Source organism: Dufourea novaeangliae, unplaced genomic scaffold (genome assembly GCF_001272555.1).
Source record: "Dufourea novaeangliae isolate 0120121106 unplaced genomic scaffold, ASM127255v1 scaffold187, whole genome shotgun sequence".
Lineage (NCBI taxonomy): Eukaryota > Metazoa > Arthropoda > Insecta > Hymenoptera > Halictidae > Dufourea > Dufourea novaeangliae.
In genome coordinates, this window is record NW_015374075.1 from 1,452,359 (window position 1) to 1,478,309 (window position 25,951).

General features: G+C 44.4%; 2 protein-coding genes across 3 annotated transcripts; one reads left to right on the plus strand and one right to left on the minus strand.

The window, feature by feature from the left end:
• The first annotated feature begins 359 nt into the window (after window positions 1–359).
• LOC107190599 lies at window positions 360–16,070 on the plus strand. The gene is made up of 17 exons (XM_015579425.1): window positions 360–533; window positions 616–857; window positions 931–1,158; window positions 1,228–1,486; window positions 1,555–1,707; window positions 1,981–2,230; window positions 10,588–11,062; window positions 11,963–12,491; window positions 12,553–12,948; window positions 13,021–13,142; window positions 13,213–13,438; window positions 13,502–13,636; window positions 13,707–13,976; window positions 14,064–14,322; window positions 14,434–14,727; window positions 15,068–15,180; window positions 15,429–16,070. Exons 1-17 carry the CDS (start codon window positions 360–362, stop codon window positions 15,546–15,548), a joined length of 4,245 nt encoding a protein of 1,414 aa, XP_015434911.1. The 3' UTR covers window positions 15,549–16,070.
• Window positions 11,991–25,951, minus strand: LOC107190600 (double-stranded RNA-specific editase Adar). 2 transcript variants are annotated; one of them, XM_015579427.1, is made up of 8 exons: window positions 25,629–25,951; window positions 25,453–25,529; window positions 25,303–25,363; window positions 24,270–25,091; window positions 23,798–24,183; window positions 23,429–23,723; window positions 23,166–23,356; window positions 11,991–12,065 (listed from the first exon to the last, which is right to left on the minus strand). In XM_015579427.1, the coding sequence occupies exons 1-8, from the start codon at window positions 25,678–25,680 to the stop codon at window positions 12,021–12,023; spliced, it is 1,929 nt and encodes a 642-aa protein (XP_015434913.1). In that variant the 5' UTR covers window positions 25,681–25,951; the 3' UTR covers window positions 11,991–12,020. The 2 variants fall into 2 exon arrangements, with proteins under 2 accessions (XP_015434913.1, XP_015434912.1); XM_015579426.1 differs by lacking the exon at window positions 11,991–12,065 and adding an exon at window positions 22,824–23,071.

A 25,951-nucleotide genomic window follows, 5' to 3' on the forward strand; every position in this document is an offset into this window, starting at 1 on the left:
CCTGGTGAACAGAACAGACATCCGAAAAGTAACTTCGGGTAAACTCGACGATTACGCTGACCCCCACGGACTTTATCAGTGTGTCAAAAGAAAACAAAAAGAGTAAACTTGACACTCTCTCCGATAAACGAACACGTTCAGAGCCAACAACAAAACCTACAATGGACCTGATAAACGCATTATAAAAAATGACTCGGTGAACGATAAACAGGAAAATATGGAAAAAAAGTAACAACAAAATCTTTGGTGTAAAACTCGACGCGAGATTCGCGTGCTCGATGAAATGGTCGGTTCTGTCAACACGTTGCAAATGATAATCAACGGGAAACTCGTGGCTGGGAGGCAATCATCGTTGAACGATGGAGCAATCAGGTGAGATAATAACTATTTTCGTGGGACAGGCTGGAACGCAACTGGCGAACGCCTGCTGGGAGCTTTTCTGCCTGGAGCATGGCTTGCTACCGAACGGCTGTCTTCGTGCCTGCTATCGGCCGCAGGACACCACCGTTTGCTCGTTCTTTTCGCAGGCAAACGTGAGTAAACGAGGACATACCACGCGCGGACGTATCATCGCCAGAGTGGAAATTCTATGATTATACACGATAAATTTTCCAGACGAAAATGTCCCCGCGTACGATAATCGTCGATTTGGAACCGACGGCGATCGACGAGATTCGAACCGGCGCGTACAGAAAACTATTCTGCCCGCAGTCCCTGATCAGCGGGAAAGAGGATGCGGCGAACAACTTCGCGATCGGCTATTACTCGACCGGCCGCGAGGCGATCGATCTGGTCATGAGTCGTGTTTGTAAAGAATGGGAGAAATGCTCGAAACCAACTGGCTTCATCGTGTTTAGGTAAACGAACGAAACGTTAACTGGCCGAGAAACAATCGAGAAGCTCACCCTTTAATGCTATTCCATTTTCAAGGTCACTGAATGGCGGTACAGGGGGTGGTTTTGGTACCCTTTTGCTGGAACGGTTAACCGAATACTTCCCGAAGAAGATCGCGATAGATTTTGCTATCTGCTCGGCTCCGAATATTTCCGCGGTCATTGTTGAACCTTACAACGCTGTGCTAGCCACTTATGGTAGCCTGGATCACGTGGACTGCTGCTTTCTTGTCGATAACGAGGCCCTTTACGACATCTGCGGAAGGTTCGTTGATAGCCCTTTAAAAAACTGAAGGTTCTTATACACATGTTTACCAAGCGATACTGTACACAGGAATTTGGACGTGGAAGAACCGACTTACACGAACCTGAATAGAATCCTAGCCCAGGTAATCTCGAGCATCACGGCCTCAATGAGGTTCGAGGGAGCGGTAAACGTGAGCCTGCAAGAGCTACAAACGAATCTGGTGCCGTTTCCAAGGATTCACTACTCCCTGGCCACGTATTCCCCGTTGATAAGCCCGAAAAAAGCCTTCCACTCGGAGATCACGACTAAGCAGATCACGAACGAGTGTTTCGAGCCTTACAATCAGGTCTGCCCATGAAAGAATAGCTGTCGAAGATAGTAATATCAGTTTCCTCGATGTGACTCGTGTTTTAGATGTTAAAATGCGATCCACAAACCGGTGCGTACATGAGCTGCTGCTTGCTCTACCGTGGCGATGTGAGTCCCATTGACGTCAACAGGGCGATCGCGTCGCTGAAGGGGAAAAAGTCCATTCGGTTCGTTAGTTGGAGTCCGACCGGGTTCAAGGTACCTCCTTCTGTATTGTTACCAAACGATCCCGTCGATTACGCGATTGTTATTAAACATGATGCAGCGATATCGCCAGTCGATGACGATCGAGCAACATTTATTATGTAAAGGTCTAGACGTCTGTGGTCATCATAAATCTTTGTTATGAAAACAAATACTTTATCGCTGTATTCCATTTTTTTTTTCAAATCTACCAGCGAAGAAAACGAATTAAGTTATAGTCGATTCAACCAGGATCCAAATAATGCCTAAAACGATCGCGCTCCACAGGTGGGAATCAATCCACAACCCACCACTACGCTTCCCGGCGGTGATCTAGCGAACTCGAGGCAAACGGTGGCGATGCTCAGCAATAATACAGCTATTCGATACACCTGGGAGACGCTCGCAAGGAAATTCGATTCGATGTACCAGAAAAAGGCGTTCGTGCATCACTATTTGGAAGAAGGTATGGAGGAGAGTGTTTTTCAGGATGCTCGGGACAACGTGGGGAATTTGATCGAAGACTACAAGGAGGTCGAGAAATGACCTATAATCTCTGACAACGTCGAAGGTTACTGTTCACTAATTACAGGTGAAATTATTTAATGTTTTCACAATTACAAAAGATACTCGAGAGTCACACTTAAACTGGAAACCCTATATTTACTTTCCCTTCGATTCTAGCCCTCGGATCAAGGGACTTGGAACGTTCTAAAACGTGAAGTGTCAGTAGAAGCTTCTGATCGCGAAAGGAAGAGATCAAGTCGATCGTGCCAGATAAAAGAGCATCCGGAGGCGATAAAGAGGCAGCCAGTGGTAGACTCTGAGGCACCAGACTCGAACGAGTGCGTCTGTCGCTTCGTTCCCACCGTTTTGCGTTGCCATACCAGCGTGTAGGCGATAACGGATCACGCAGCTGTATTCTGAACGTTCATTGGAACCACGAGCCACGCGTTCTTGCCGCCTGAACAACTTTGGTTCGATTCACGTAACATCGGGACCTCTCTGATAACGGACACGAGCGACTGGGTAATTCCTGATGATAACGGTGCGTCATCAGCTTTGTTCTGGAAATAATTGGAACTCTATCTTTCGTTATCAAGATACGGGGCTTCAATGGATTTAGGAAGCCAGGGACAACTCAACCAGATGTTATATGTATAAAAGAAAGGATAAAATAAAAGTTCTGTAAATGAAAATAAAAGTTACAGGGACAATAGAACTTTATTGTGCTCCGGACACTTAACACTAAGCTGAGGTTTCCTGTTTCGTTCCACGCGCTTACATCACTTGTCCACCCAATCAACTAAACCTGCTCAGATTTTGTCCAATACCTGTTATAAGTTTTTGCAACCAGAATGGCTACAGATCTGATGCAGGATCTACTATAAACAATCTGTCGTTAATCTGCTTGTTCTCCCTTCAGAACCCAAGTAAAATGCAGAAATAAATATGGCTATGGATTCGTCTACACCTGCAGCCAATCTGCACGCAGATCGTTTACATGACAATCAATTCTACGAATTTCCCTATACTTTGGAACCATCGATAGTCCATCGATTCACCGAAATCCAACGTCTTGAACTTTGTCTAGATTGTCGAATACGGGATACCCAGAGTCTCGTTCTCAAGAGACGCGTGTTACCGATAACGATAATGTATCGTCCGACTAATCCAAAGAGGACCATGCCCCCAGCGAACCACTCGAATCTTATCACCTTTCGCGCATATACATATACCGTTCACGAAATTTCTCTCGGACGCAATTGTCGTTTTGTTATTATTTTCGTTTACTCATATACAACAGCCTCAGAAGAACGACCACCGTCTGGGGTCGATAGTGTTTGATTTCCGTAACGGACATCGATTTCGCGTCGACTCGATGATCGTGATCACCCGACGAATTTATCGGAGATCATCGCGGTTGGTCTTTTATCATCGACAACGGAAACACAAGGGGACTGTTATCGTGATCGACAATCGCGTCTATCGCGATCACGGCCGTCTGCTCGCCTCATCTTCGCGACGACACGAAAGTTTCACGTGAATCATACACGACACTTCTCCTTCCCGTTTATGCGTTTTTTAATGATCGTTCGTGACGAAACGCTGACATTTTTCGCCCGAGGAGCGTCCCCGAATAACGTCGCAACGACCGTACGCCCCAGATGAACTCGCGATCGCATGGACAAATTTTCCACGCTCGTCGCGAATGGAACTTTCTTCGGCGCGTGGAACACTTGAGCCGGCCAGATAACATTGCGAAAAATGGGTAATCATCACGGAAACGTTGGGCTTTATTTCGTTTTACCCAATCACCTGCGACGATTTTATTCAGCGAAGGGATTTCACCTCGATCGCCGTTTAATCCCTGGATCGAGAGACGTCTTGCGACGAGCATTGCGCATTTTATGTACGTGTCGTTGGAAACGTGGAATTGGAGAAATTTTCCATTGGGTCATTCGTTCTATCTACATCTACCTTGATCTTTTAATTCATTTCTAGAGAATTAATTGTTAAATTCATGAACATATTCTGCGTACATGGAGATGGTTGGAGGGGTTATTCCTGTGGTTCTAAGAACTTCCGTTTGTAAATATTTATGCAAACGAATCTGGGATGCTGACGCAATTTCTTGTTGGAAATGTACGAATTTACGAAACAGACTTTTGTTGACAAATCGCTGGGACCTCCGTGGGGGTAACAATCGAGATCGGTCACTTGTGAGACGAAATGGAATTTGTTTTTTTTTTTATTCGAAATGGAAAATCGAACGTGGACCGTTCATGGTATTTTCCGAGGTTCCTCGAGCAAAAAATAAATCGACTGTGATCATCCCGCGAGATTATACTCGCGATAGGCTGTATCAACAATTAACCGATAATATTGCACTCGACTGGTCGATGGACGCCGATCGATAAATCGCGGGTGCGCGGATTTTAAGCGATAATCGTCGGATAAGGTAAAAATAAACTTCGCGACAAAAATGGGGGACCACCACTTTGCTCACGTAATCGATACTCTGATGTGGCCGATATGAATTTTTACACACGTTGATCAGGTGATTCGACCCTCGTAATCTAGACCAATTAGTAATTCGACAGACTAGTGAGACTCGAGTGCACCGCGCGTGGCCGTTAGATAAGAACGATTAAGCTTCGAAATTACAGTGGGGTATGCTACAACGAATTTATTGATTCTAGAACCTCCTTCCTTGTAGCATTTACATTGAAATATTGTATGTAATTTCACAAAATATAGCAAAATATAACAATTGACGCTTTAACACTATTCATGATTGTGTTATTACTAGACTTTGAATTTTCTGCAATTACAGGTCTAGAGTATGTGAAATATAATATAAGACAAAACTTGCATTGGATGCACCGAATTTTTTTTTCCACCGATTTTATTAGCAATCCCATAAAATAATTAAGCGAAGGAAATTCCTATATTTCCTCTTATCTCTTATGGATTACTTCGTTCGTTGTAGCATGTCGACTGTAATAATAAAAACTGTTTGCTACAGCATTCGTTCGTTGCAGCAGATCCCACTGTATATTCACCCTGTTCAGGTATTAAACTCTCTGAGGCCTTCGTTTTTGCCTACTTTCGGCGCGGAAAATTATGTTCCCTATTTCGTTATGTCACCTCGGGTAATTTTAGCAAGCATTCCTGTTTGGCGAAAGCTTAACGAATCTGTGGGCTCGCGAAAGTAGCACACGTAGCTGGATCGTGTTTTCCTCGTGTAGACAGAATGGCAGACGATTGCCAAAGCATTCTCCGTCGTCGAGAATGGGATACAGGAAGAGAAGTATACGTATATGTACATAGTACGCACTACTCGTATGACGTGTCTAACGTAACGGGGAACGCGGGTGTTGTGCGAGGACTGTCGTCGGAAACAAAGTGCATCTGTCAGATGGGAAATGTTATCGAGGGAGTCAATTTTTTTTTCACGATGGAAAACGTTCAACCGCGTGTCATCGTGCGCGCGCGAATCAGCTGCGCTCCGAACACACGACGAAAATTTATTCAATGACTCGAACGATATCGCCAAAACCGTAAGAAATATTCCACGACGTCCATTGTAGTATTGCGGAGAGAAGAGAAATGTCTACACGTGATTGAACAGTGTTTATCGAATCGATTCCGGATTACCTGACCGCGGCGAGCGAGCAGGAAAAACACAATTGAGTCGCATTAAATGGCGATTTGGCAATTTAACGGAGAAAGAGAACGACGGTATCGAGACAAATAATGACAACGCCGGGTACGATACCGGGAATAGGAAGAAGTTGTATGTCTTTCACGGTATATAAAATGTAATAACTCCATGCACAAAGTAAGCTGGATCAAGGCCTCTGTCAAACTTTCTACTGTAAACGATTGGTTCTGTGGGTGTGTACCGGGAATATTTGGCACGATTCTTCTCTGGTGACCTCTGGTCCATTAAGATAATCTCCTGCCAAAAGAAAGTTGTAGTAATACTAATCACTAGACTGCGGATTTTACACGATTCTCGTTAATGTGAATGTGCTATAAAAAAATACAGTAACAATTTTCGTGATCTAGTATTAATAAAGCAAACAAATCACTGACATAATTTCAATTACATTAGGTAGCTCTATGAAAATCTGAATTCGCATAAAGATCCGCAGTAATCACGAACAAGGTCAATACTCTTGGCTACAGGCGATTTCGCGTAGCCAAAGTCCCCCGTCTGACCTGTTGACTAATCTCGAATTGCGCGACAGTTTCTGTTTTGTTTATCATATTCGCTCGATAACGATGCAACGATAGGGTTTAGGGAAAGCGTCGACCGTTTGAAAGAAGACCGACTGAAGCGATGTTTATCTAAATCTCGACTCGACCATTCGTAAAAAATTCCTCGTTGTCCCCCTACCATCGGGACACGGGTTGCGTACGCAGAGCTCGAGGATTCACGGTGAATGACGCGCGCGAGCGAGGCTTTTATCGCGAGATCCCGTGACGTCGTGCTTATCGTATAAATTATCCACGCGGGTAGGTTTCTTCGTCAGTCCAGCATTTCGCCTCGCATCAACACGAGCGAGCCAGAAGCACCTATCACTCGCTGCACACACCAACACTACGACCACGCAACCGTAGAACTGTTTTTCGGTTCTACGTTCGAACGATCTAGTCATTAACTACAGTATACAAAGGTGAGCATCTTTGACAGTGACATCTTGTCCGATTTCTGCCAGTCAATCCTCTACCATCCATACCTTCCTAGGAACGAACGTTCTCGTCTACTCCTCTAAACACCTGTACTCCAATGGGTTCACTATTTAAATCCAAAGTCTGGTGACCTAAAATATAAGTCCAATTAGTCAACCATGGGGTTTAATACCTCTACATTTGCCCCCAGTTTTTGATGTACTTGTAATTGATAGCCATATAATTGATCTAGTCCTCCATACTCCAGAGGGTTCACTATTCAAATCCAAAATCTGGTCATCTAAAAGACAAGTCCAATTAGTCAACCATGGGGTTTCATACCTCTACATTTGCCCCCAGTTTTTGATGTACTTGTAATTGATAGCCATATAATTGATCTAGTCCTCCAAACAGCTATACTCCAGAGGGTTCACTATTCAAATCCAAAATCTGGTGACCTAAAAGACAAGTACAATTAGTCAACCATGGGGTTTAATACATTTGCCCCCAGTTTTTGATGTACTAGTAATTGATGGTCATTTCACTGATATTAACGTTCCTTTTGATCTTATTCCAGATGCTGATCGGTGGAGCAGTGAGCTACGTCGCTGGCAAGCAGGCTGTCCGCACAGTTTACTGGCGAACGGCGAACAACGGTCGCCTCCTGAAGACCGCCAAGACCTGCATGTTCCAAGGGCCGCCGAAACCGGCGCCGTCCTCGACGTCCGCCACGTCGTCGTTCCAGGGTCGGTCACGCATCGACCCTATACCGAACACGGTCTTCAATCGCCGCGATTAGAGAAGCAATCAGCATGACAATTAAACCAAAGAAACCGGGGTGGGGTGGGTGGGGCTTGACTGCATCAGGGGACAACGATCAAGATAGACTTGTACATATAGTTATTACCTAATTTAAGTCGACTAATGTAATTTGTGCACGTTCACCAGTAACGTGACCGTCGAATAAAGACGATATTTATTTTCTTTATAAATGGTTTCAACAGAGCTTCCTACTCCAGACAGACCTGATTCGATAGGCTGAAACAATCCTCGCGAATTTCGAGTCTATACCCTTTAACAAACCATCGAAAGTGCACGTGATTCGACGGCTATCTCACGCCTTCTTCCCCCGGGAAATTTATACTTTAACTTTAAAATAAGTTCAAGTCGATTTGAGGCACTTAGAGCGTAGATGCTTTTATTCGGAACGAACGTTGAAGAGGATAACGGGTAAACAATACAACTGGCTGACTATGCTTTTTCTTTGCCACGATTTATCAGGGATCGTCCAATAGCCGAGGGACCGTCAGTAATGTTATAATCTTGCATGGCGTAAATGCTCCTCTACGAAATTGTAATTTGGTCTAATCTCACAATTGTTGGTCTAATCTTTATAGATCGTGGGAAAGGATTCTGGCAGGGGATGTTTATTTTGGTAAACATCACCAATGGACCTAGATGCTTGGTTTGACAGCTAGGCCTTGCATTTCCATCGCTTTCTAAATTGTTAAACTCCTCTGGGTCGTAGCACCGTCTTATCACGGTAGCGAAAGAAAACTGCAATCACGCACAGGCACCGTGGCTGCGAGATGTTACATGCGCGATACGCTGATAGTCGTTCCGGATGCGTCACTGTTTCGTCGAAGATCGTTTCGGGAGGGGAAAATGCAAATTGTTCAAGGAAATGAAGATTCGTTGGACAGACAACGATCCAAAGATGTTTTACGCGAAATCGAGAGCTAACTCGTTCCAAAAATGATTTTTTCTTGCTTAACTCTGAGACAAGAGAGTAATATCCTACGTTGGAGAAATCTTAAAACCTTCCACTTGTAGGCGATAATAATTGTTAACGAGTTGATAGAACTCCTGGATAACTTACATCGATATAAATGTAATATAAACTATATTACTATAGTAATTATTATTTTAATATAACTATATTACATTTATATCCTAGATAGAAACCATTTCGATTAAAAATTGATTTCCTTTCATTCCCCAAGGGAAATATAAAATTTAAAAAAAAAACCTATACGTTGCGAAGGGAATCGAGCCCTGACCCTCGGGGATGGTAGTCCAGCACGCTACCTTCGAGCCAAAGCGAAGCTCGCTCTCGAATTGGATTCAACTGTACTTCAAACGCAATACTGGAACTTCAATCACAAGTATCTCGAAAAACATGAAATATCAGACCCCCCGTAATAGGGTATTTTCGTAGAGAGAATATCTACCAGTGTTCAAAGTCTCAATTAAATCGGTGTGACCCGAAGGTCTTGCACGCTTCTTGTTAGCTAAAGATAAAAGAACGGTGGTTACGATGCGGGTCAAGGCCTCCCGACATTCAAACGCACTGTCGTTCGCCAGCACAGTAAAGGTTTCGCTAAACACGCGTCTGGAGGCTATTCTACTCGGGGAACCTTTCATGTTTGACGGTCAGGCGACAGCTTCTTGATCACTCAACCGCATATGGACGATCGATAAAATTTCTATCTAAATATTTTTCAGTAACTAACAGCGTCATTTGATATTCAAACAGTTGCGTGGAAGAAGTGCTATAAGAAGACAAGAAGAAACTCGACGGTGCGAATGCATGGAAATGACATCTGCCCACGGACCCTCGAGGAGCGGATATCCGTCGTGTGATCAACTGCGCAAGCATCGCGAAAGACGGAAGAGGGTCGCGGAGGAAGTGGATGAAAACGGGGTGGGATCGGAAACAAGCGGGAAGTCTAGCGATGGATTCGAACCTCTTTAAAATACAATTTTAACACTTTGCTGGCGGAAAGATTTTGCGTTTGCAGATAATACAACTTCAGGTCTCCTAAAAATATTCAGAAACTACTCCTTAACTTTTATTCGTCAAACTTCACATAATAGGAAAAGCGATTTTTCCCTATTTTTTATTATTCTAGCTTTTATTTAAGAAATACATACTCCTACGTCAACTGGTCTCAGATATTGTTTTTGAAAAAACCTGCAACGTCATCCCACATCAAGTGAAGTCAAACTTGGCATAATAGGAAAAGCGATTTTTCCCTATTTTTTATTATTCTAGCTTTCATTTAAGAAATACATACTCCTACGTCAACTGGTCTCAGATATTGTTTTTGAAAAAACCTACACCGTCATCCGACATCAGTGTTAAAACGTAAGTTTCCGTAGAATCAAAACTTGTTGATTTCCTGGCCAAGTATCAATAAATCCTCCAAAGATTCCAGCTCCAGAAAGATTCCGTGTATCAACCCTAGAACAAATCAATCTATTTCATTTCAATTCTCAAAACTTTACAGCACCATGTGCCTGTCTTTATACTCGTCGACATTCTCCAAGGTTCCAACCCCAATTCACCCCTAAAAGAACCGAATCGCTCGCGAGAGGGAGAGATCGGGGAACGGCCATCGCTAGACTCGAACGGAGGCTCAGTGGGGGTGCACGCGGGGGTGTAGATGTTGCGCGGGCGCACTGTCAGGACTATCGATTTCGCGAGGCGAAAGGTGCCACGACGGTTGTGTGGCCATCGATTCGACTTGGTCGTCTAAAAGGATTGTAGCTGGCGATTTCGAAAAGACGGGGCACACTGTTCGAGAGACAGAGGGATCCGTCGTCTGTTCTGGTTGGTGGTGTTCTCTGACGCACGTAGATCGTCGGGGGATCTGGCCCGATATTCGGGGGATCGGTCCGTTTCCTGATCGTGGAGATCAGACAGTTCGGTCACCGTTGGCTCGTTCGAGGAAGATAAAGGCCAGAAGGTCGAAGAACAAGATCTGTCCTTGGTCGGAGTCATGCAGAACTATGGACACGAGGATTACGATTATGGGACGGCGGAGGGTATGTCGCAACAGGGCGCCGGTAGATCGTTGCCCCAGGTGCCAGGTGCCAGGCCCATGGTGGACCCGAACGCCGCTGGCGAGGTAGACCCGAATTTGTATCCAGAACCGAAGGAGGCGACCCACAAGATCCGAGGCAAGAGCGACGTGATCGAGTATCTCTTCGGGTCCGTCGATCAGGAACTTCTTACCGTGAAGACGTTCTACTTCTTCTTCTACTCTGCGTTCGGTTCCCTGTTCCCGTTGATGGGGGTCTACTACAAACAAATGGGCATGAACGCAGGACAGTGCGGTCTCCTGATCGGGCTTAGACCGTTCATCGAGTTCGTCAGCGCGCCTTTCTGGGGATCGTTGGCTGACAGGTAAGCTCTGTTAGGTGTGAATCGTGTGTCAAGTGAATGGAGGAATTATGGTGAAGTATGCTTCGGTGATGGAAAAAGTGACACCTTACTTGGTTGCAATTTACTACATATGTTAGATCCGTTTGGATTGATTCTTAACCAGTTTGCGTTCCGTGCATTTTTGGCACCTGTAGGTAGTCCACTCCAGGGATTTTTGGGTAAATTAAATGATGATAATGTGTTGATAGGATAGTTGGTAGGTGGTGTAGATCGCCTTTACTTGCTGTGCAGGGTTAACATGCTGGTGATCACTCTTGCGTCTTTTTGGGTAGACGTATTAACACCAGAACTACCGACGATAAACGTGGAAAACTTTTGAAAATTTAGAAATTTAGAAATTTACTAATTTCTTCACTCTCGTATCTTGTCATCACTAGACTGCGGATTTTATGCATTTATAAGCAATAGGGCTTTGTGTAATATAATAGAGAAAGAACTTTCGTCAGATGTAAAGTGTTTTCTACTTTATTTTGAACCCAATAAGATATTTAAGAAAAGAAATAAATTCCTATCCTTGCTGTTGTCTTTAAAAATTATTTTCAAAAATATCATCTTGCATAAAAATCCACAGTCTAGTCATAAATCGTCGTTGTAAGAGTGTATTGACCAGTCATTTTGACTGGTTTGGTAGTTCCTAGTGTTAATGTTAGACGTATGTATGGTTGTTGCTTGCGTTTAGATTCTGGTATTACAGGAATTAACCGAATGACTGAAGCTTTATCCAATGTTGAGCTCCCGCCCGGTATCGATTTAGCCAGTCAAGGGTGGAATGTGTCCCCGTCCGCGTAAGAACAGAGAGGGTCGTCATCAGCCTCAATTTATCCGGGGAACTGGGACACATACAATGATTTCCTTTTACAGATGGCAGAAGGGCAAAACGATTCTTCTAGCCTCCCTCTCCTGCTGGATCATCTTCACTCTACCGTTGGGCTTCATTCAACCACCGGTCACGTCTTGTATAGTTCTGCGAAACAACACAATATACTTGGAGGCGGCCAGTCCCGACCAGAGGATCGTGAAGAGGTCCGTCAAGCTGGACGAGTTCTACCATCAGAACGACGACGAGTGTCTCGAAGTCGCGGACAATGTTGTGTTCGAGAGGTTACGAAAAGACGAGGACACCCTCGAGCCAGCGATCAGACAGAGGCTGCGAAAGATCAGTGGCAGAACGAAGAATAACATGAATCACCGAGAAAACAACGATTACCCAAGTAATAGAGTACGAAGGGAAGCACCGACGACGGAGGAGAGTCCAGTGGAGGACCTCAAGTACAAACAGTTGGTGTTCGAGGATACAGAGACCAATCCGGAAGCCAAAACCGTGGACTTCGAGACCCTGCAGAGGAAAAACCGTCCAGCCGACATTCTCGAGTACAAACGATTTCTTAATGTAAGTCTCGTGTGTCGCGTTCGATTCATGTGCAAATATCTATACAGTGTTTCTATTTCAGAATCAACCATTGGACGATGGAAAACCGCCAAAAAAAGCGTACACGCACACCAAGACCCGAGTGAAACCGCCCCCGATGAAGATTATGGTGAAGAGAGACGTTGGTCCCAAGAACGAAGCTTCAGGAGATAAAAATACAATGTTCACCGAGCAACGACGATCCTCGCTTAAAGGTCTCCGTAAGTTAATGTTTTTGGAAGAACAGGAGAACGAATTGAACGACGACGCTGCCGAGATGAACCAAGAATACGTACCATTGGTTAGAACTAGACGCTATATCAGGCTGCCTCATTCTGGCCAGAGTCCTCACACTGTGTCCTATGCCGCGAACTACAACGAGAGGGAGAATAAGGGATGGGTGAAGCCACTGTTCAGCTTCATTGTCTACAGATTATCTGTAAATTTCGATTCACGATCAGATACTGTTGAATCGAACACGACTGCTCAATTGAATAATTGATTTTTCCAGGACATTCAGAAGACCTTCTTCCTCCTGCTGCTGTTGGTGATAGTTGGAGAGTTCTTCGCTGCGCCTGCAATCACACTGGCGGACTCGGCTGTGATCACTCTGCTAGGTGAAGACGCGGATAGGTAACGTTTTCTGTAAACACTGACCTCGGAACTATTCCCAGTGAACTCACGTCCTTTTGTTTTAATATAGGTACGGTCATCAGCGAATGTTCGGCAGCTTGGGCTGGGGCTTGGCTATGTTCTTCGTTGGTATCGCTCTGGATCACAGCACCGCGTTCACGGATCATCCTTGTGGTCCAGACGCAAGGGAGAAGAATTATACAATCTGCTTCGCGATCTTCAGCGTGCTCATGGGCGCAGCGTTGATAACAGCCACGCAGATAAACTTCAAATACGATGTCATCGTGTCGGAGCCGGTGAGTGGCGCTGCATTGAAAGAAGCTTTTCTGAAACTGATAATTATGTATCTTGGTATTTAGGAGGTGCTGAAACCGCCGGCTGAACCGACCAGGGAGGAACAGCTGCAGAGTCAATTGTCTCAGCAGTTGAATCTACCCAGTCTACAGGATTCCTCCGCAGCGGTGAATCCGAAGCCTCAGCCTCCAGAGGGAAAGGTACCAAATCTTCACAGATTTAAGGTAGCAAATATAGATCATTCCTAACGGTATCTGTGAATCCTTCCAGACAAAAATGTTTGCTCAAACGATGCGCGAGATCCCCGAATGGGTGACGGTGCTGAAGCAATTCAAGGATCTCAAGTGCGCGTCCTTCCTCTTCGTGGCCTGGTTCATGGGCTTCGGTATCGGGCTGATATTCACCTTCCTCTTCTGGCATCTTCAAGATTACGGGGGCACGCCCACTCTGTTCGGTGTTGCCTCGGTGATCAATCACATATCCGAGATATTCGCCTATTTCTTCAGCTTCAAGCTTATCCGTCAGGTCGGCCACGTCAAGGTACGACCGCCACACTTCCTACCAATGGTAATTTCTAGTTGTGAAAATAAATTCTGCTCGATCCAAAAACACGTCGGTCGATAACAGGTGTTGTGCATGGGCCTGGCCGGAAACGTTCTTCGTTTCTTGTACATCTCTTGGCTCTCCACTCCCTGGTGGGTGTTGCCGTTCGAGTTCATTCAGGGCTTCACTCATGCCGCGGTATGGGCCGCTTGCTGCAGCTACATCGCCCATAACACACCGCCACAGTTGCGCACCAGCGCGCAGGGTGTTCTACAAGGTATCCATCACGGTCTAGGAAGGGGATGCGGCGCTGTGATCGGTGGAATGTTCGTCAATGCTTACGGTGAGTGGCCCTGCAGACCAGAAAATTGCTACCCTGGTAGCCCAGATACGGCCACGATGCTTCATTGATCCGAAGAATTATTTATTTCAAGGATGTTGATACACTTTCCAGGAACGACCACCACGTTCAGAGCGTATGGACTGTGCTGCCTGCTGGTTCTCGGCGGCTTCGTATTCATCAACTTCTATAGGAAGGACACAGGTTTCGTCTCGGATCTGCCGCAGACGGAGGATCCTCACCAGGTGGCCGAGGCCACGCATCTGGCGCCGCACGGCGTCCCGAGCAACGCCATACCCCGAGCCCTCAGCTCGACTCGTCTGCACGAGCTGGCTAATCAGGACTCGGGCTACGGCGCCACTTATCAAACAGCAGGCGGTAACCTGGGTGTACCTGGTGCGAACGGAGGTGAGCGATCGTTGAAACTCGCTGCTCGATATGCGTCGTGACCGCCTGATCGTTAAAGTGCGTTGCTCATAAGAAGTCCAGTGGAAGAGTATGCAAGTCCAATTGGTTATATCCTTCTGAGATCCCACCGTCTCCAATCCAACAGAAGGATAGTTGGCACATGTAGGTATTCTTGTCTTTATTGGCCCAGCGCGATGACATCGACCAGTCAAACCCTTTTGCTCCTGTGCCTGGACTTCGTCTGAGCAACGGCACTTCACCACGATTTGACTGACCATCCAGGATAATCCTTTATACTTCCATTATTATCCATGGAGTTAAAGTTGCGTGTTCGTTGCAGGTCCCACGAACCCGACGAATCCATTTCTGAACGGTGGAGGCGGCGGCGGAGGTGGATATAATTACGGTATGACTGGGAAAGGCGAGGACGAGTATATCCGTAGGAGCTTCCAGGTTTAGTAAAACCGTTCTAAATTAAGAACGTTCCCCGCGAGGGGAAAATGTTCCTCTCGCGATCGCCAAAACGAATACTTCTACGCAAGGCTATACTGAACGATCTGTGTTTTTTATTTCCTTGTATTTTCGAGTCGATTATTAGTCTCTCCACGGCTTCGATTCTCCTGCGAACCACACAACCGAACAACCCATCGGTATTGTGTTCTGTCAGATGCACTGACATGGTATCTCTTGTATTCTACCAGCTCTACAATGAAGTGGTCAGCGGGGATCTCGACCTGATTAAACCACCGCCGCTAGTGACCCATTTACACGCTCAACAACCATGCACCAATCCCTTCCATCAGCACGACTACGAATGGTAACAGTCCGGGACGATCGATCCTGCCTAATGGTGATCGGGTGATGGTCATGGAACACGCTGGTCGACAACCGGCTCGTTCTCCGGAGAACCAAGAACCACGGGGAGAGGAGGACCAGGTTCGACAAGCTACAGCGACGATGTATACCTTTCGTGGAGCAAACACAGTCTTGCTGAAGAAGCTCCCCGGTTGCCCAACGACGACCGATCCGTTTATTGTACATACGGCGATACTTTGACTCGCGCGCTTCTGAAACTGATCCGAGCAAGCCAGAACTGTTTTATTCGATTACATTCCATTTAACCATCGAATTACTATTCTCGATATCTCGAAGACACTCCATTTTCAGAATTTCATAATAAAAAAAAGTCACTACTCGATTAGGTGAAAAATATCGTAGCCAAAAGACTGATCCGAAGATTCGAAGGTGCCTGGTTCCTCGAAACACGCTCGGCTTGATATCTTGTTTTGCTGATCGTTTGAAGGTTTGATGTCTCGCAAGTCAGTTTCACAATCGTGACGCAGCCGACGGAAAAATTGTTTTAAAAAAATCACAAAAACAAGTGTAATCGAAATGGAGTCTGATCGCAGTCGCTGGGTCACCGGGGAAGCATCGAAGAAACGGGATCGACGTCCGAGAGACGTTCCTTGGCCTGAGGACTGAACCAAGAAACACGAAGTAACGCGATATCCGACAGATGTATTTTGGAAAGTCGCGACGACGACGTCGTGGTCTCGTGTCGCGTAGTCTCCTGGTATCATCGAACGATTCGATAAAACATAAATTGTAAAATCTGCTACACGAAAAAGTAACAAAATATATAATCGCATTAATTGGACTTAGAACCGACGAACGATCATATACAGGATGAGTCAATAATAACTATTATTTAAAATAACTTGTTACTTATTTGTTGTATCCAAAAACGTATCAAATACACTTAAAGGGACTCATCGAATGGATGCAATTTGATTCTAGTTTCGGAAATATCAAGGGTAACCTAGAGTTCTTTCAAGGTCAATTAATTTTTTTCCCTAGATCCTATTACAGGTCGTTGAATTCGTCTACAATGCAGCACCAACTAAAAACTTCACTGATCTTGAAAAAACTCAAGGTTACCTTGATATCTCAGAAAATACAAGATATAAAAAATCATATTGCACCGACCTGACGAGTCCCTTCAAATGCAAATGTAATTCATTTAAAACATTTTTTAACACAACCAAGAAATAACGAGTTATTTTAGATAATACTTCTTATTGACTCACTCTCTATAGAAGGGGTTCACGAGCTCCAAGAAAGGAGACCACGTGTCACACGCAGACTGCCCGTGACCAGGTGAAAAATACGATTGTACAGCAGAGTGACAGTATCTTTCGGTGACTTAAATCTATACTTAATATACCTGACACGTGTAGTACGGCACAACACGATCTGCGGGGTCGCTTCAACGAAAATATTTATCCTACTACCTATAGACTCGCGTTCCACGGTGTCATTCGAGTTACCTCGACACCTTTTTTTTCTGGTGTCTGTCGATCAAATAAACCCTGTTTTCATGATTCGATCTATCGACAAAACAACGATGTAACTCTAACGATGCCCTGAAACGCGAGCACCTCGATGTATTATTCTATATCTCTACGCGGAAATCTATGTGCTCTGCTTCTTCATCGCGATTTTCCTGACCGCAACTCTGTACCTAGCATCCGCGAAAAGTTAGAAAACCGACGGAAAAAAAAGCACGAGGATGATCGCCAACACAGAGCCATTGTAAATAATTCTCTTTCTCCTCTATCTCCCCTAATTCTTCCTCTCTCTCGTGGATATTAAGATCCCCTGTTCGTCCCCTTTGTTTTCCGTTTCCTAGGCTGACCGTTGCTCGTTGCGTGTTGTATCTGTAAAACGTTTCACTTGTAATCCGGGTAGAGAGTCTCTGTCGAAAACGTAGCTCGTTAACCGTACCGTTTTATCGTGTGACCAGAACACATAAACACGGTTTTGTTCTCGTGATAGGTGTACGATATTGTTGAAAAATAGAATACTCGACGATAAAAGCGGGGAGACACCGAGACCTCTGGACCGGAAGCTCGGGAAGGGAACTATAAAAGAAGGTGGTCGTTTCTTTGTACTGTTTATCCGAATCGAAATGAACCGATTTCAGGGGTTTGCTGTACTTCGTAGTGGAGAAAAAGAAAACAGTTTAAATATGTATTTGGAATCCAGGGAATTCGGATCGAGTGGAATCGACGTCGATTCGATTTGCCCAGGACAGCCTAAAAATTCCTTCCGACGCGGCTTCCGTGTTCCCAGGGATCGGAGCAAACGAACTGGGAAATCATCGTTTTCCCACGGCACAAGCTAGATAAATAACGTTGTACCTACCTATCATATCGAAGTTAAAGCTAAACCTAAGGCATAGGAGAGCCGTCAGCGTCCGAGTGTGCTTTAGCTCGTTATTGTTACGTAACCCGTACGAACAAGTACCGATTACATGAATTACTCGTTAAGTGTGTGTGCGTCGGAATGAACGTGCGTCGTGTGGAGGTGATTGTCGTGAAACTTGCACGATCCATACCTCCTTGGGAAGTACCAGTTTTTCGAGGACACCTTCCACCGAAACCGTATGGACTTGGGTATCGATGATAAAAAAAAATATATATAACCGTAGTTGCGTTTCCATTGTAGATCTCTGCGCTGTCCCCCATGTACAGGGTGTAACACTTGAATGAAACCAGTTATTTGGAGGAAAATGTGTTTGTCCCTTGGGAAAGGAAAATGTATGTTTAGATATTGTTTTCCTAAAATATGCTACTTCTGTTACACCCTGTATATGCACCGTCGAATTAATCAACCCTCATTGCCTTACGAAAACGCACGCGCCCGCGCTACGAACCTGGAAATACGTATCATATAAAATATATCATTGTAAGCTGTGTTAGATCGCTGTAAAAAGCTCGGAGAACGTTTGATATTCATTTTGTTATGAATAACACACTTTCGATCGTTTTGTTACTCCGGCTGCTTCTATCGATAGCCAACGCTATTCCGAAAGCTTCTAGGAAGTTCAGCCTGTAGTTATGCCTTTAGAATTCTGAGATCGTCTGTGTGTGTGTGTGTGTGTGTGTGTGAATGACACGGTGAAAGGCGTGCTCGAAAATAAATAGAATGAAATTACCAGTGTGATTTTTGTTTCCGAAACTTTATTCGACAACCGGGCGACGCTTCGACAACACGTTTACTCAGTCTTCCCTAACGTGTAGAACAAGAATTCTAGCGGACAGTACTGTTTTCATATTCTGGCCGGTGATATTCATAGAAAACGATACCATAAGAAGCAGGGGATGTATCACAGAGAAAAGTGGAATCGTAATAAGTACCGAACGATACTGTATAGGATCAGGTATTGGAGAAAAAAATGCAACGACTCGAAATCTAACTTGATCTCAATTAATTATTTTGCCTATGATGACGCGTGTTTTATAATCACCCTCGATCATTCAGAGAGACAGAAACGCGTACAACACGGCAGAAAATATTCCAAGAACTCGATACATATCATATAGAGTTTAAGTTAAAGAAAAGGGATCGTTGTAATATTGGAAATAGTGTTGCTTCGCACGTGGTCGCTTCGTCTCGTCTAGGTATTTATCGTCGGTAGCCGGACCGATTGTTACTTTCGTTCTCTATACAGAGAACGAGATCGACTTCCGAAGGGGTATCGAAAATGATCTGTCGAGCGATTAAAACGTACGATCCGTTGTTTTTAATATGTTCCAACAAGACTGAAGCTAACTTAGTTTCCAGCCGAATTCAATCGTCCGAGTTTCCCTTATCCGAAGAGTTCGATAAATTCTACGGGAACAGCCTCTGTGTCAAGGGATTCATGTGCGAAGCGTGATAACTATATTAGCTGTACTATAGGTATAGCAATATTAGTAGATTATTATCAGAGGAAGAATAATATTACGGTAACCGATGTAATTAATATACAGTTTCAAGAAAATTCACGGTTTCGGATTTCCCTGTTCCCTCATCCTGAAGAAAGGCAAAAATCATCAATGTACCCTCTCTGGTCGTGGATCGATGGGACGGTTCTGCTTCTGCGGAGAACGCTAGAAATTTACATGCACACATAGCTACACTGCGCGAAAGCGAAATTGCGAATCATGCACTGTCGACATTATTTCATTCTTGGAATCGGAGACTACGCTTTCCCCCCTCATTAGCGTTATTCCGCATGCAAAATGATGCAACAACGCGTGCAATTTCACGAAGAGGTTGACTAGTACTCGAGCCCCAAGGAAAATATGGAGGAGTTTGGTGGTCGTCATTGATTAGAAGACGGTGGGAACGATCCGAGGCAAGATAACACGCTTGGTAAATAAAGGTTTTATTATTCGTCATTCTTTCCTCTATCGATTTTCATTTACTTAAATTTCTGTTCGGACAGAAAGTTTACAACTAGAGGCACTAGTCAAGCTTAAATTCTAGCTGACTACGAATCTTTCGTGTTTAATGCTCGATGTTCTTCTAGTACTATACCTTCCCCGCGTGACGTCCTTGGGTAGAAGATAAGGGGGGAGGTGGGGGAGAGGGGGACCAAAATCGAAATTATGGACAATCGAAAAATGACTAGTTTTCTAGCGTCGGTACCTTAATTAACGACTAAATATATGCTCACTCCATTGTTTTGATCACTGACCATTATGTGGTATTTTTACGCTATTTCGGTACCAGTAATCGGTGTGTAGCTGTATAGGTACGTGATGTATAGTATAATATGTAATATAGAAAGTGTGTGAGTGTGAGTGGTAAAGTATATGTATATGTGTGTCTGTGTGTACGAGGACACGGTCGTACAGATTACGAGAAGATTACGGAAGAGAGAGAAAGAGAACCACGAGTCCGCGCCCTCTTATTTGTCTACTCGAATAAAAACGCTATATACCCTAAGAATGTAAAATACCGACTTGACTCCCTTCTCTTTTCTGTTTTAAATTTATCATTGATTCAGCGACGTCGTGAAAAAACGATAATGCGTCTCTCTGATCTAGTATAGTATATTATGCCTCTGATATTATGCCTGACCTGTATATTATGCCTCTATCACGCGTGTGTTACCTGGGCGAACTATCCTCTTTCCCCGAGCTTTATTCATCCTATTTGCGTCTGAACGACGCGATTACTTGAAACGAACCCGTAACAACGGAGAATAATATAATTGTCGATCGAGAGATCCTTGAATGTCTTCTTGTTGTTCATTATCGGCGGAAAAGTCGGTAGATATCATAGATACGGTAACTCCGATGTGTTCGTTAGAGATTCAAGTTAATTGTATAGAGTTATATGCAAATGCATGAAGCAAGCGGCAAGTGGCGATCATGGCAAAAAATAGACTTCGTCCGTTACAAGACTGATTTGTTTCGTTTACTGAAGGCCCCGGGGCGAAGTAAAGGAAAGAAAGTGAATCGCGTGGAATGCCAGACACACGCAACGATAAACGCTAAAAACCATCATCCACCCCATTTTAGACTCCGGAAAAAAAAAAACAAGTGGACATCGGTTAAATCCAGCATCTTTTTCATTGGCATTACTACGTTTCTTCTTCTTTTTTTTTTTTTTTTTTTTTTTTTTTTTCCTTTGGTATTCCTTCCTTCGTCCATTGGCACAAATGTTTTCACGCATTCTTTTCTTTCTCTTTTAGTTCTACGTATAATAATGATATCGACGAGAAACATCGAAAGAAAACAGTTCGAACAGAACCGAAAGAAAAGAAAGAAGATACACTGGAGAGGTGTTCCGAGATTTGTACTAACTGAATACCGTGAAATTGAGCTGCCCGATTGGTACTTCTGACGGAAGTGTGATCGCTTCTATTATTATAATATAATACGTGTGTTGTATAATAATACTTGTTCAACGAAATTGTGATTCCGTACATTAGCTACCGTTGAGAGTTTCTCACGCAAAACTGGACCGACACCGGGCAGTGTGTCACTACGGCAGAATCGCATTAATTTTATATAATAACTGGCACAGTGAGGCAATGATCTTAGGATACTCTAAACTATTAATCCGTAAATGTACTTATTAACTTTACCTATTGACTCGTATTAATGCATCCATACAAGCACTCTGACCGCACTGCACCCCCTGTCACACATTCGATATCCCATTTGTTCTCTATGAAAAAACCCAGTGGTAACAACATATCGAAGTGTCGAGGTCCTTCGTCAACGATTCCGATACAAAAAAAAAGGGGAAATACAACGTGACACAATACCACACGCCCTCGAAAAAAACAAATAAAATAAAAATAATAAACAAAAAATGTAAAAAATCAATGGAATATGTAAAACTGATCAATTGAGCGTACACATTTGTCTCGGTTATTATGCAAGTAATTAGAGGGAGTTCAAAAAATATCTTTGTCACGTCGACAAGGAATCGATTCCTGTATCGTATCGTCGACTTCCGGAACGAAGTACGTAATTAATTGCACGTCGACAATTCTCTATACTCGGTCACAGCCTTCGGGGATGTAACGTGATGCATGTTATTATCACTTTTATTATACCTCTAACGCCTAAGAAAAAATACTGCAGGCACCAGTAATGTCTCGGGATGTTCCTCGAACGTTTTCGGCAAGTTAACCGTTTCTGCGTTCCGCGAATGTAACTCGAAGTGACTATATACCCCAAGGTTTCTTTTTTTTTTTTTTTAATCGTTTCGCGCGTTGAAATCACCCGCGATAAGAGTGGTTTCTTGGAAATGGAGAAGACTGACGGTACGGATATGTGCATTAAATCGTTTGCTTCGTAAGAACACAGGTGTGTTCGCGGATATATACGTTCTGAAAAACGTAAAATTCTCATTGTTTCGTTACGTACGATCTCCCTCCGCCTGATCTCTATATGGCGAACGAAACCCGTTTCGTGTTCCACTACCACTCTATAAAATCTGTCGAAATTTTCGTTACGCTAAAACGATGTAAGATTAAAATTCGAAGTATCGAAACGTGCCGCTTTTTTCGATAAAACCTACGTTTAAACTGAGCAACTATCAAATCGTAAGATCCTTCGACGGCTTGAAGACGAAAAGCATATTGGTAGCCCGCAAAGAGGCCTGTCCTCTCTTTCATTCTATCATTTTTCGTCCATTGTTTTCTAGTTTCCACATGCATTCCTGAACACGATGTATATACGCCGTGTGTGACCATGTGTACATGTATATGTGTCACACCACACAACGCAAAGTCAAAGGAGAGACACGCGTGAGATCCTACGATTTATGCTTTACTGATGCCGCATTCTGCCATATCATAACACGCTGAACGAGCGATCTAGTTTGCAGTAGGAACTACATAATCGGTCACCCGAATGTCCGTATCATCGTTTGCGGTTTTATCGTTATTGTGATTTAGTCAGATATCGACCTCGAACATGTCTTGTTCGATGGGTTTTTTAACCCAACTCCCAAGGTGTGCCTTTACAAAAGCCTCCTTCAATTGATGCTTCGCAAGCTGTTGCACAGAAAAATTGATACAGAACAATGATGAGTCACGATTCGTGGTGATCGAACGATTAATGAAAAGAAAAAAAATCAACCAGACTTACCGAGTAATTTTGTACCGAAGACTTCGCCTCCAGGTAGTGCCGGCATTGATTCTTATCGGCGCCCTCTATAGTATCGAGTTTACCCAGCAAGTTGTAAAATCGTTTGAACAGCCCCTGTTTGGATATTCTCGAGGGCTTGCCCAATTCATCCTTTCCCGTGGTGCAGTTTATCACTTCAGCGTCGGGTTGACCTGATGGATACATGGAATATTTACAGGCGAAGTTCTAAACGGCTTTTCCCAGCTGTCCCAATTTACACGTACCGATCGTCCAATTTACACTATAGTTGGGCGCCTTCCCGGGTTGCCTAACTTCCGAAGACGTAATGAGGCTCATCAGCGGCTTGTTAAGTCTGTACGGCGGCGGAAGACCTTGAATCGTGTTCTCGATACGTCCGCAGACCGCTCTGTACATGTGGCTCGGGTTCAATAGACTGCCTAAAACGATGCTGTGGAAGTAAATTGGCTCGATGAAGTGGCTTAGAAGTGCACCTTGCACACCAAGTACGTTCCATCGAGCTATTTTGTCCGAACACGACATCGTCAGCAGTCTTTGTCCCTATAAATCGAAGGAAGCGTTTTTACTCCAAAGACACATATCAGAGAAGAATGTCTCTTCTAATCAATGCATACCATGAGAACGCCATCCCACGTCTGAATACCCTCGCTGCTTTTGACGGGTATCGTTCCTTCCCCGGATTCTATTTTGGTCCTCAGTTGACCTCTAGCCCTTCGGTTCGGATGTTTATCCACGGACTCGTTCTCTTCATGAGGGGAAAAGATTCTGGCGTCGCCACAGGGAGCGGTATTTATATATAAATGAAACCGAATGCCTTGTTTCAGCTTAAACCCGTTCTTAGTAGGTTCCAAGATGGACTCTGCAGCCCTATCTTCCGCAATCAATTCTAACTGCTTGTACAAGTACTCGCACAAACATCTCCGTGCTACCACCTCGGCGTGGCAATCGTTCAGAGCACCACCGCTGACGCTCAAATGTTCTCCAGATACGCATTTGGTACCTTTCGTGCGAAAGAAGTAAAACGTTTAAAATTATATTTTGCAGCTTCGTATTAGAGATAATACGTAAGGAAGAATTCTGTCTCACCGGTTGTCACGCATATAAGTTCAGCATCTGAACCTGTGGTTTGGACGATACCCGCTAGAACTTTGCGCCGAGCGTGTTGCGGCTTCGATTGTATAAGCTCGCTGAACTTCTGGTTCACCATTTTCCCGATTTTGTCGGCCAACATTTGCGGTAATTGCATCTGCTCTTGCCAGTGGCTGCTGTTCGAGAAGTTAGGCAACACGCGTACGGGAAGAGGTATACAGAACGAGGAACTGTGCACGTTTCGCAGCTTGGCTAAAGCTGCCTTGCTAGCGGCAGCTTTGGCCAGCTTTTTGCTAGGTCCGGTCCCTTCGAACGTTTCCCCGTCGATGGTCACAGATATCGTGAATTTTGCGTAACTCTCGCCGTTGTCGGATACGCATTTGTACGCGACCCCGGGATACAGTTCGTTAATAAGCGCCACGGGACCTTTATCTAAAAATTTATTTGCACTCTTTGGCTCTTGGTTTAGTGTTTTGAAAGCGTTCACCAGATGATTGTCGCGTTCAGTGACGTCGCTCGTAAAATCTGGCTCGAGAGGCTGGCAAGTGTTAATTGCCTGGTGAACCTCTGGAGTGTTTCTAAACTGTACGATGTTCCGCAAAGCAAGTTCCGCGGCCGCGTGTTTCGCCATCTTTTTGGTACGACCCTTCCCTTCGTAGGTCTGCCCGTCTATCTGTACAGCGATTGTAAATATCGGAGCGTGAGTGGGACCGGTCTGATCCACTACTTTGTACACTGCTCCAGTCTTCAATTCGTTCAATGCGCATACTGCGTTCTTTGGTTGTGGATTTTTGTGACGTTTCTTTGCACTGCTGGCACCTGATGAAATAGAAAAAAAAAATGGAGATCAATTTGTTCGTCGCTCAACCCAAGAGTCTCCTTAGCTTGAAAGACCTTGGAACCTGGAAGACTTATAAGGTGATCCGTGTTCTGCTTGTTTCTACCAAAAAAATGAATTTTAATATGCTCATGCGAAACAACTAAATGTTCTTCGATAGCATTAGAAAGAATCGTACAACCAGCCACTGACCTTCAGGTTCCGAATCTCCAGGCCTCTTCAGATTAGGCCTCGGAGTGTTTGGTTGCTCCATCTGTGTAGAGGATAACAAGCTATAATCTATAGTACTCGAGAGAACAGGTTTCTGTTCCATAAATAACTAAGTAATTAACAGAAACTCACCCCTGTTAGGTGTCCCTCGTGCGACCCCTTCGCGGGAGACGCATTTGCGGTACGACCGACCGTCGACGCTTTGCAGTCTAAACAATAAAAGAGAGAGAAAGACACGAGAGCGTTCAGAGTGAGATCGTATACCGCGTACCCGTTGCATTAAAGAAATCGATGCACAAATTCCTTACTTGTTCCTGCGGTGCCCTTGTCATGATTCAACATCGTCAATCCGTTCGACATTTCTTGTTCAAGCAAATACGGTGAAAAACTGCACCCTGAAAACCTCTGTGCCGAAACACTGCACTGTGTTACATTGATTTTAATTATACTCGTGTCGCGTAGCCCACAGCGCCACTGCTGTTTTTCTTGAATGCCAACATAACCTAATTCTCAGAGCGCGCGTCACAGAGTTACTCTGTGGTCGCGTCGTAAGCTTTTCCGAAGAAAAGGTGCCACGCGATACCGGACGATAATGTATCATCAACCCACGACCGGGAAGAAAAACGGAATA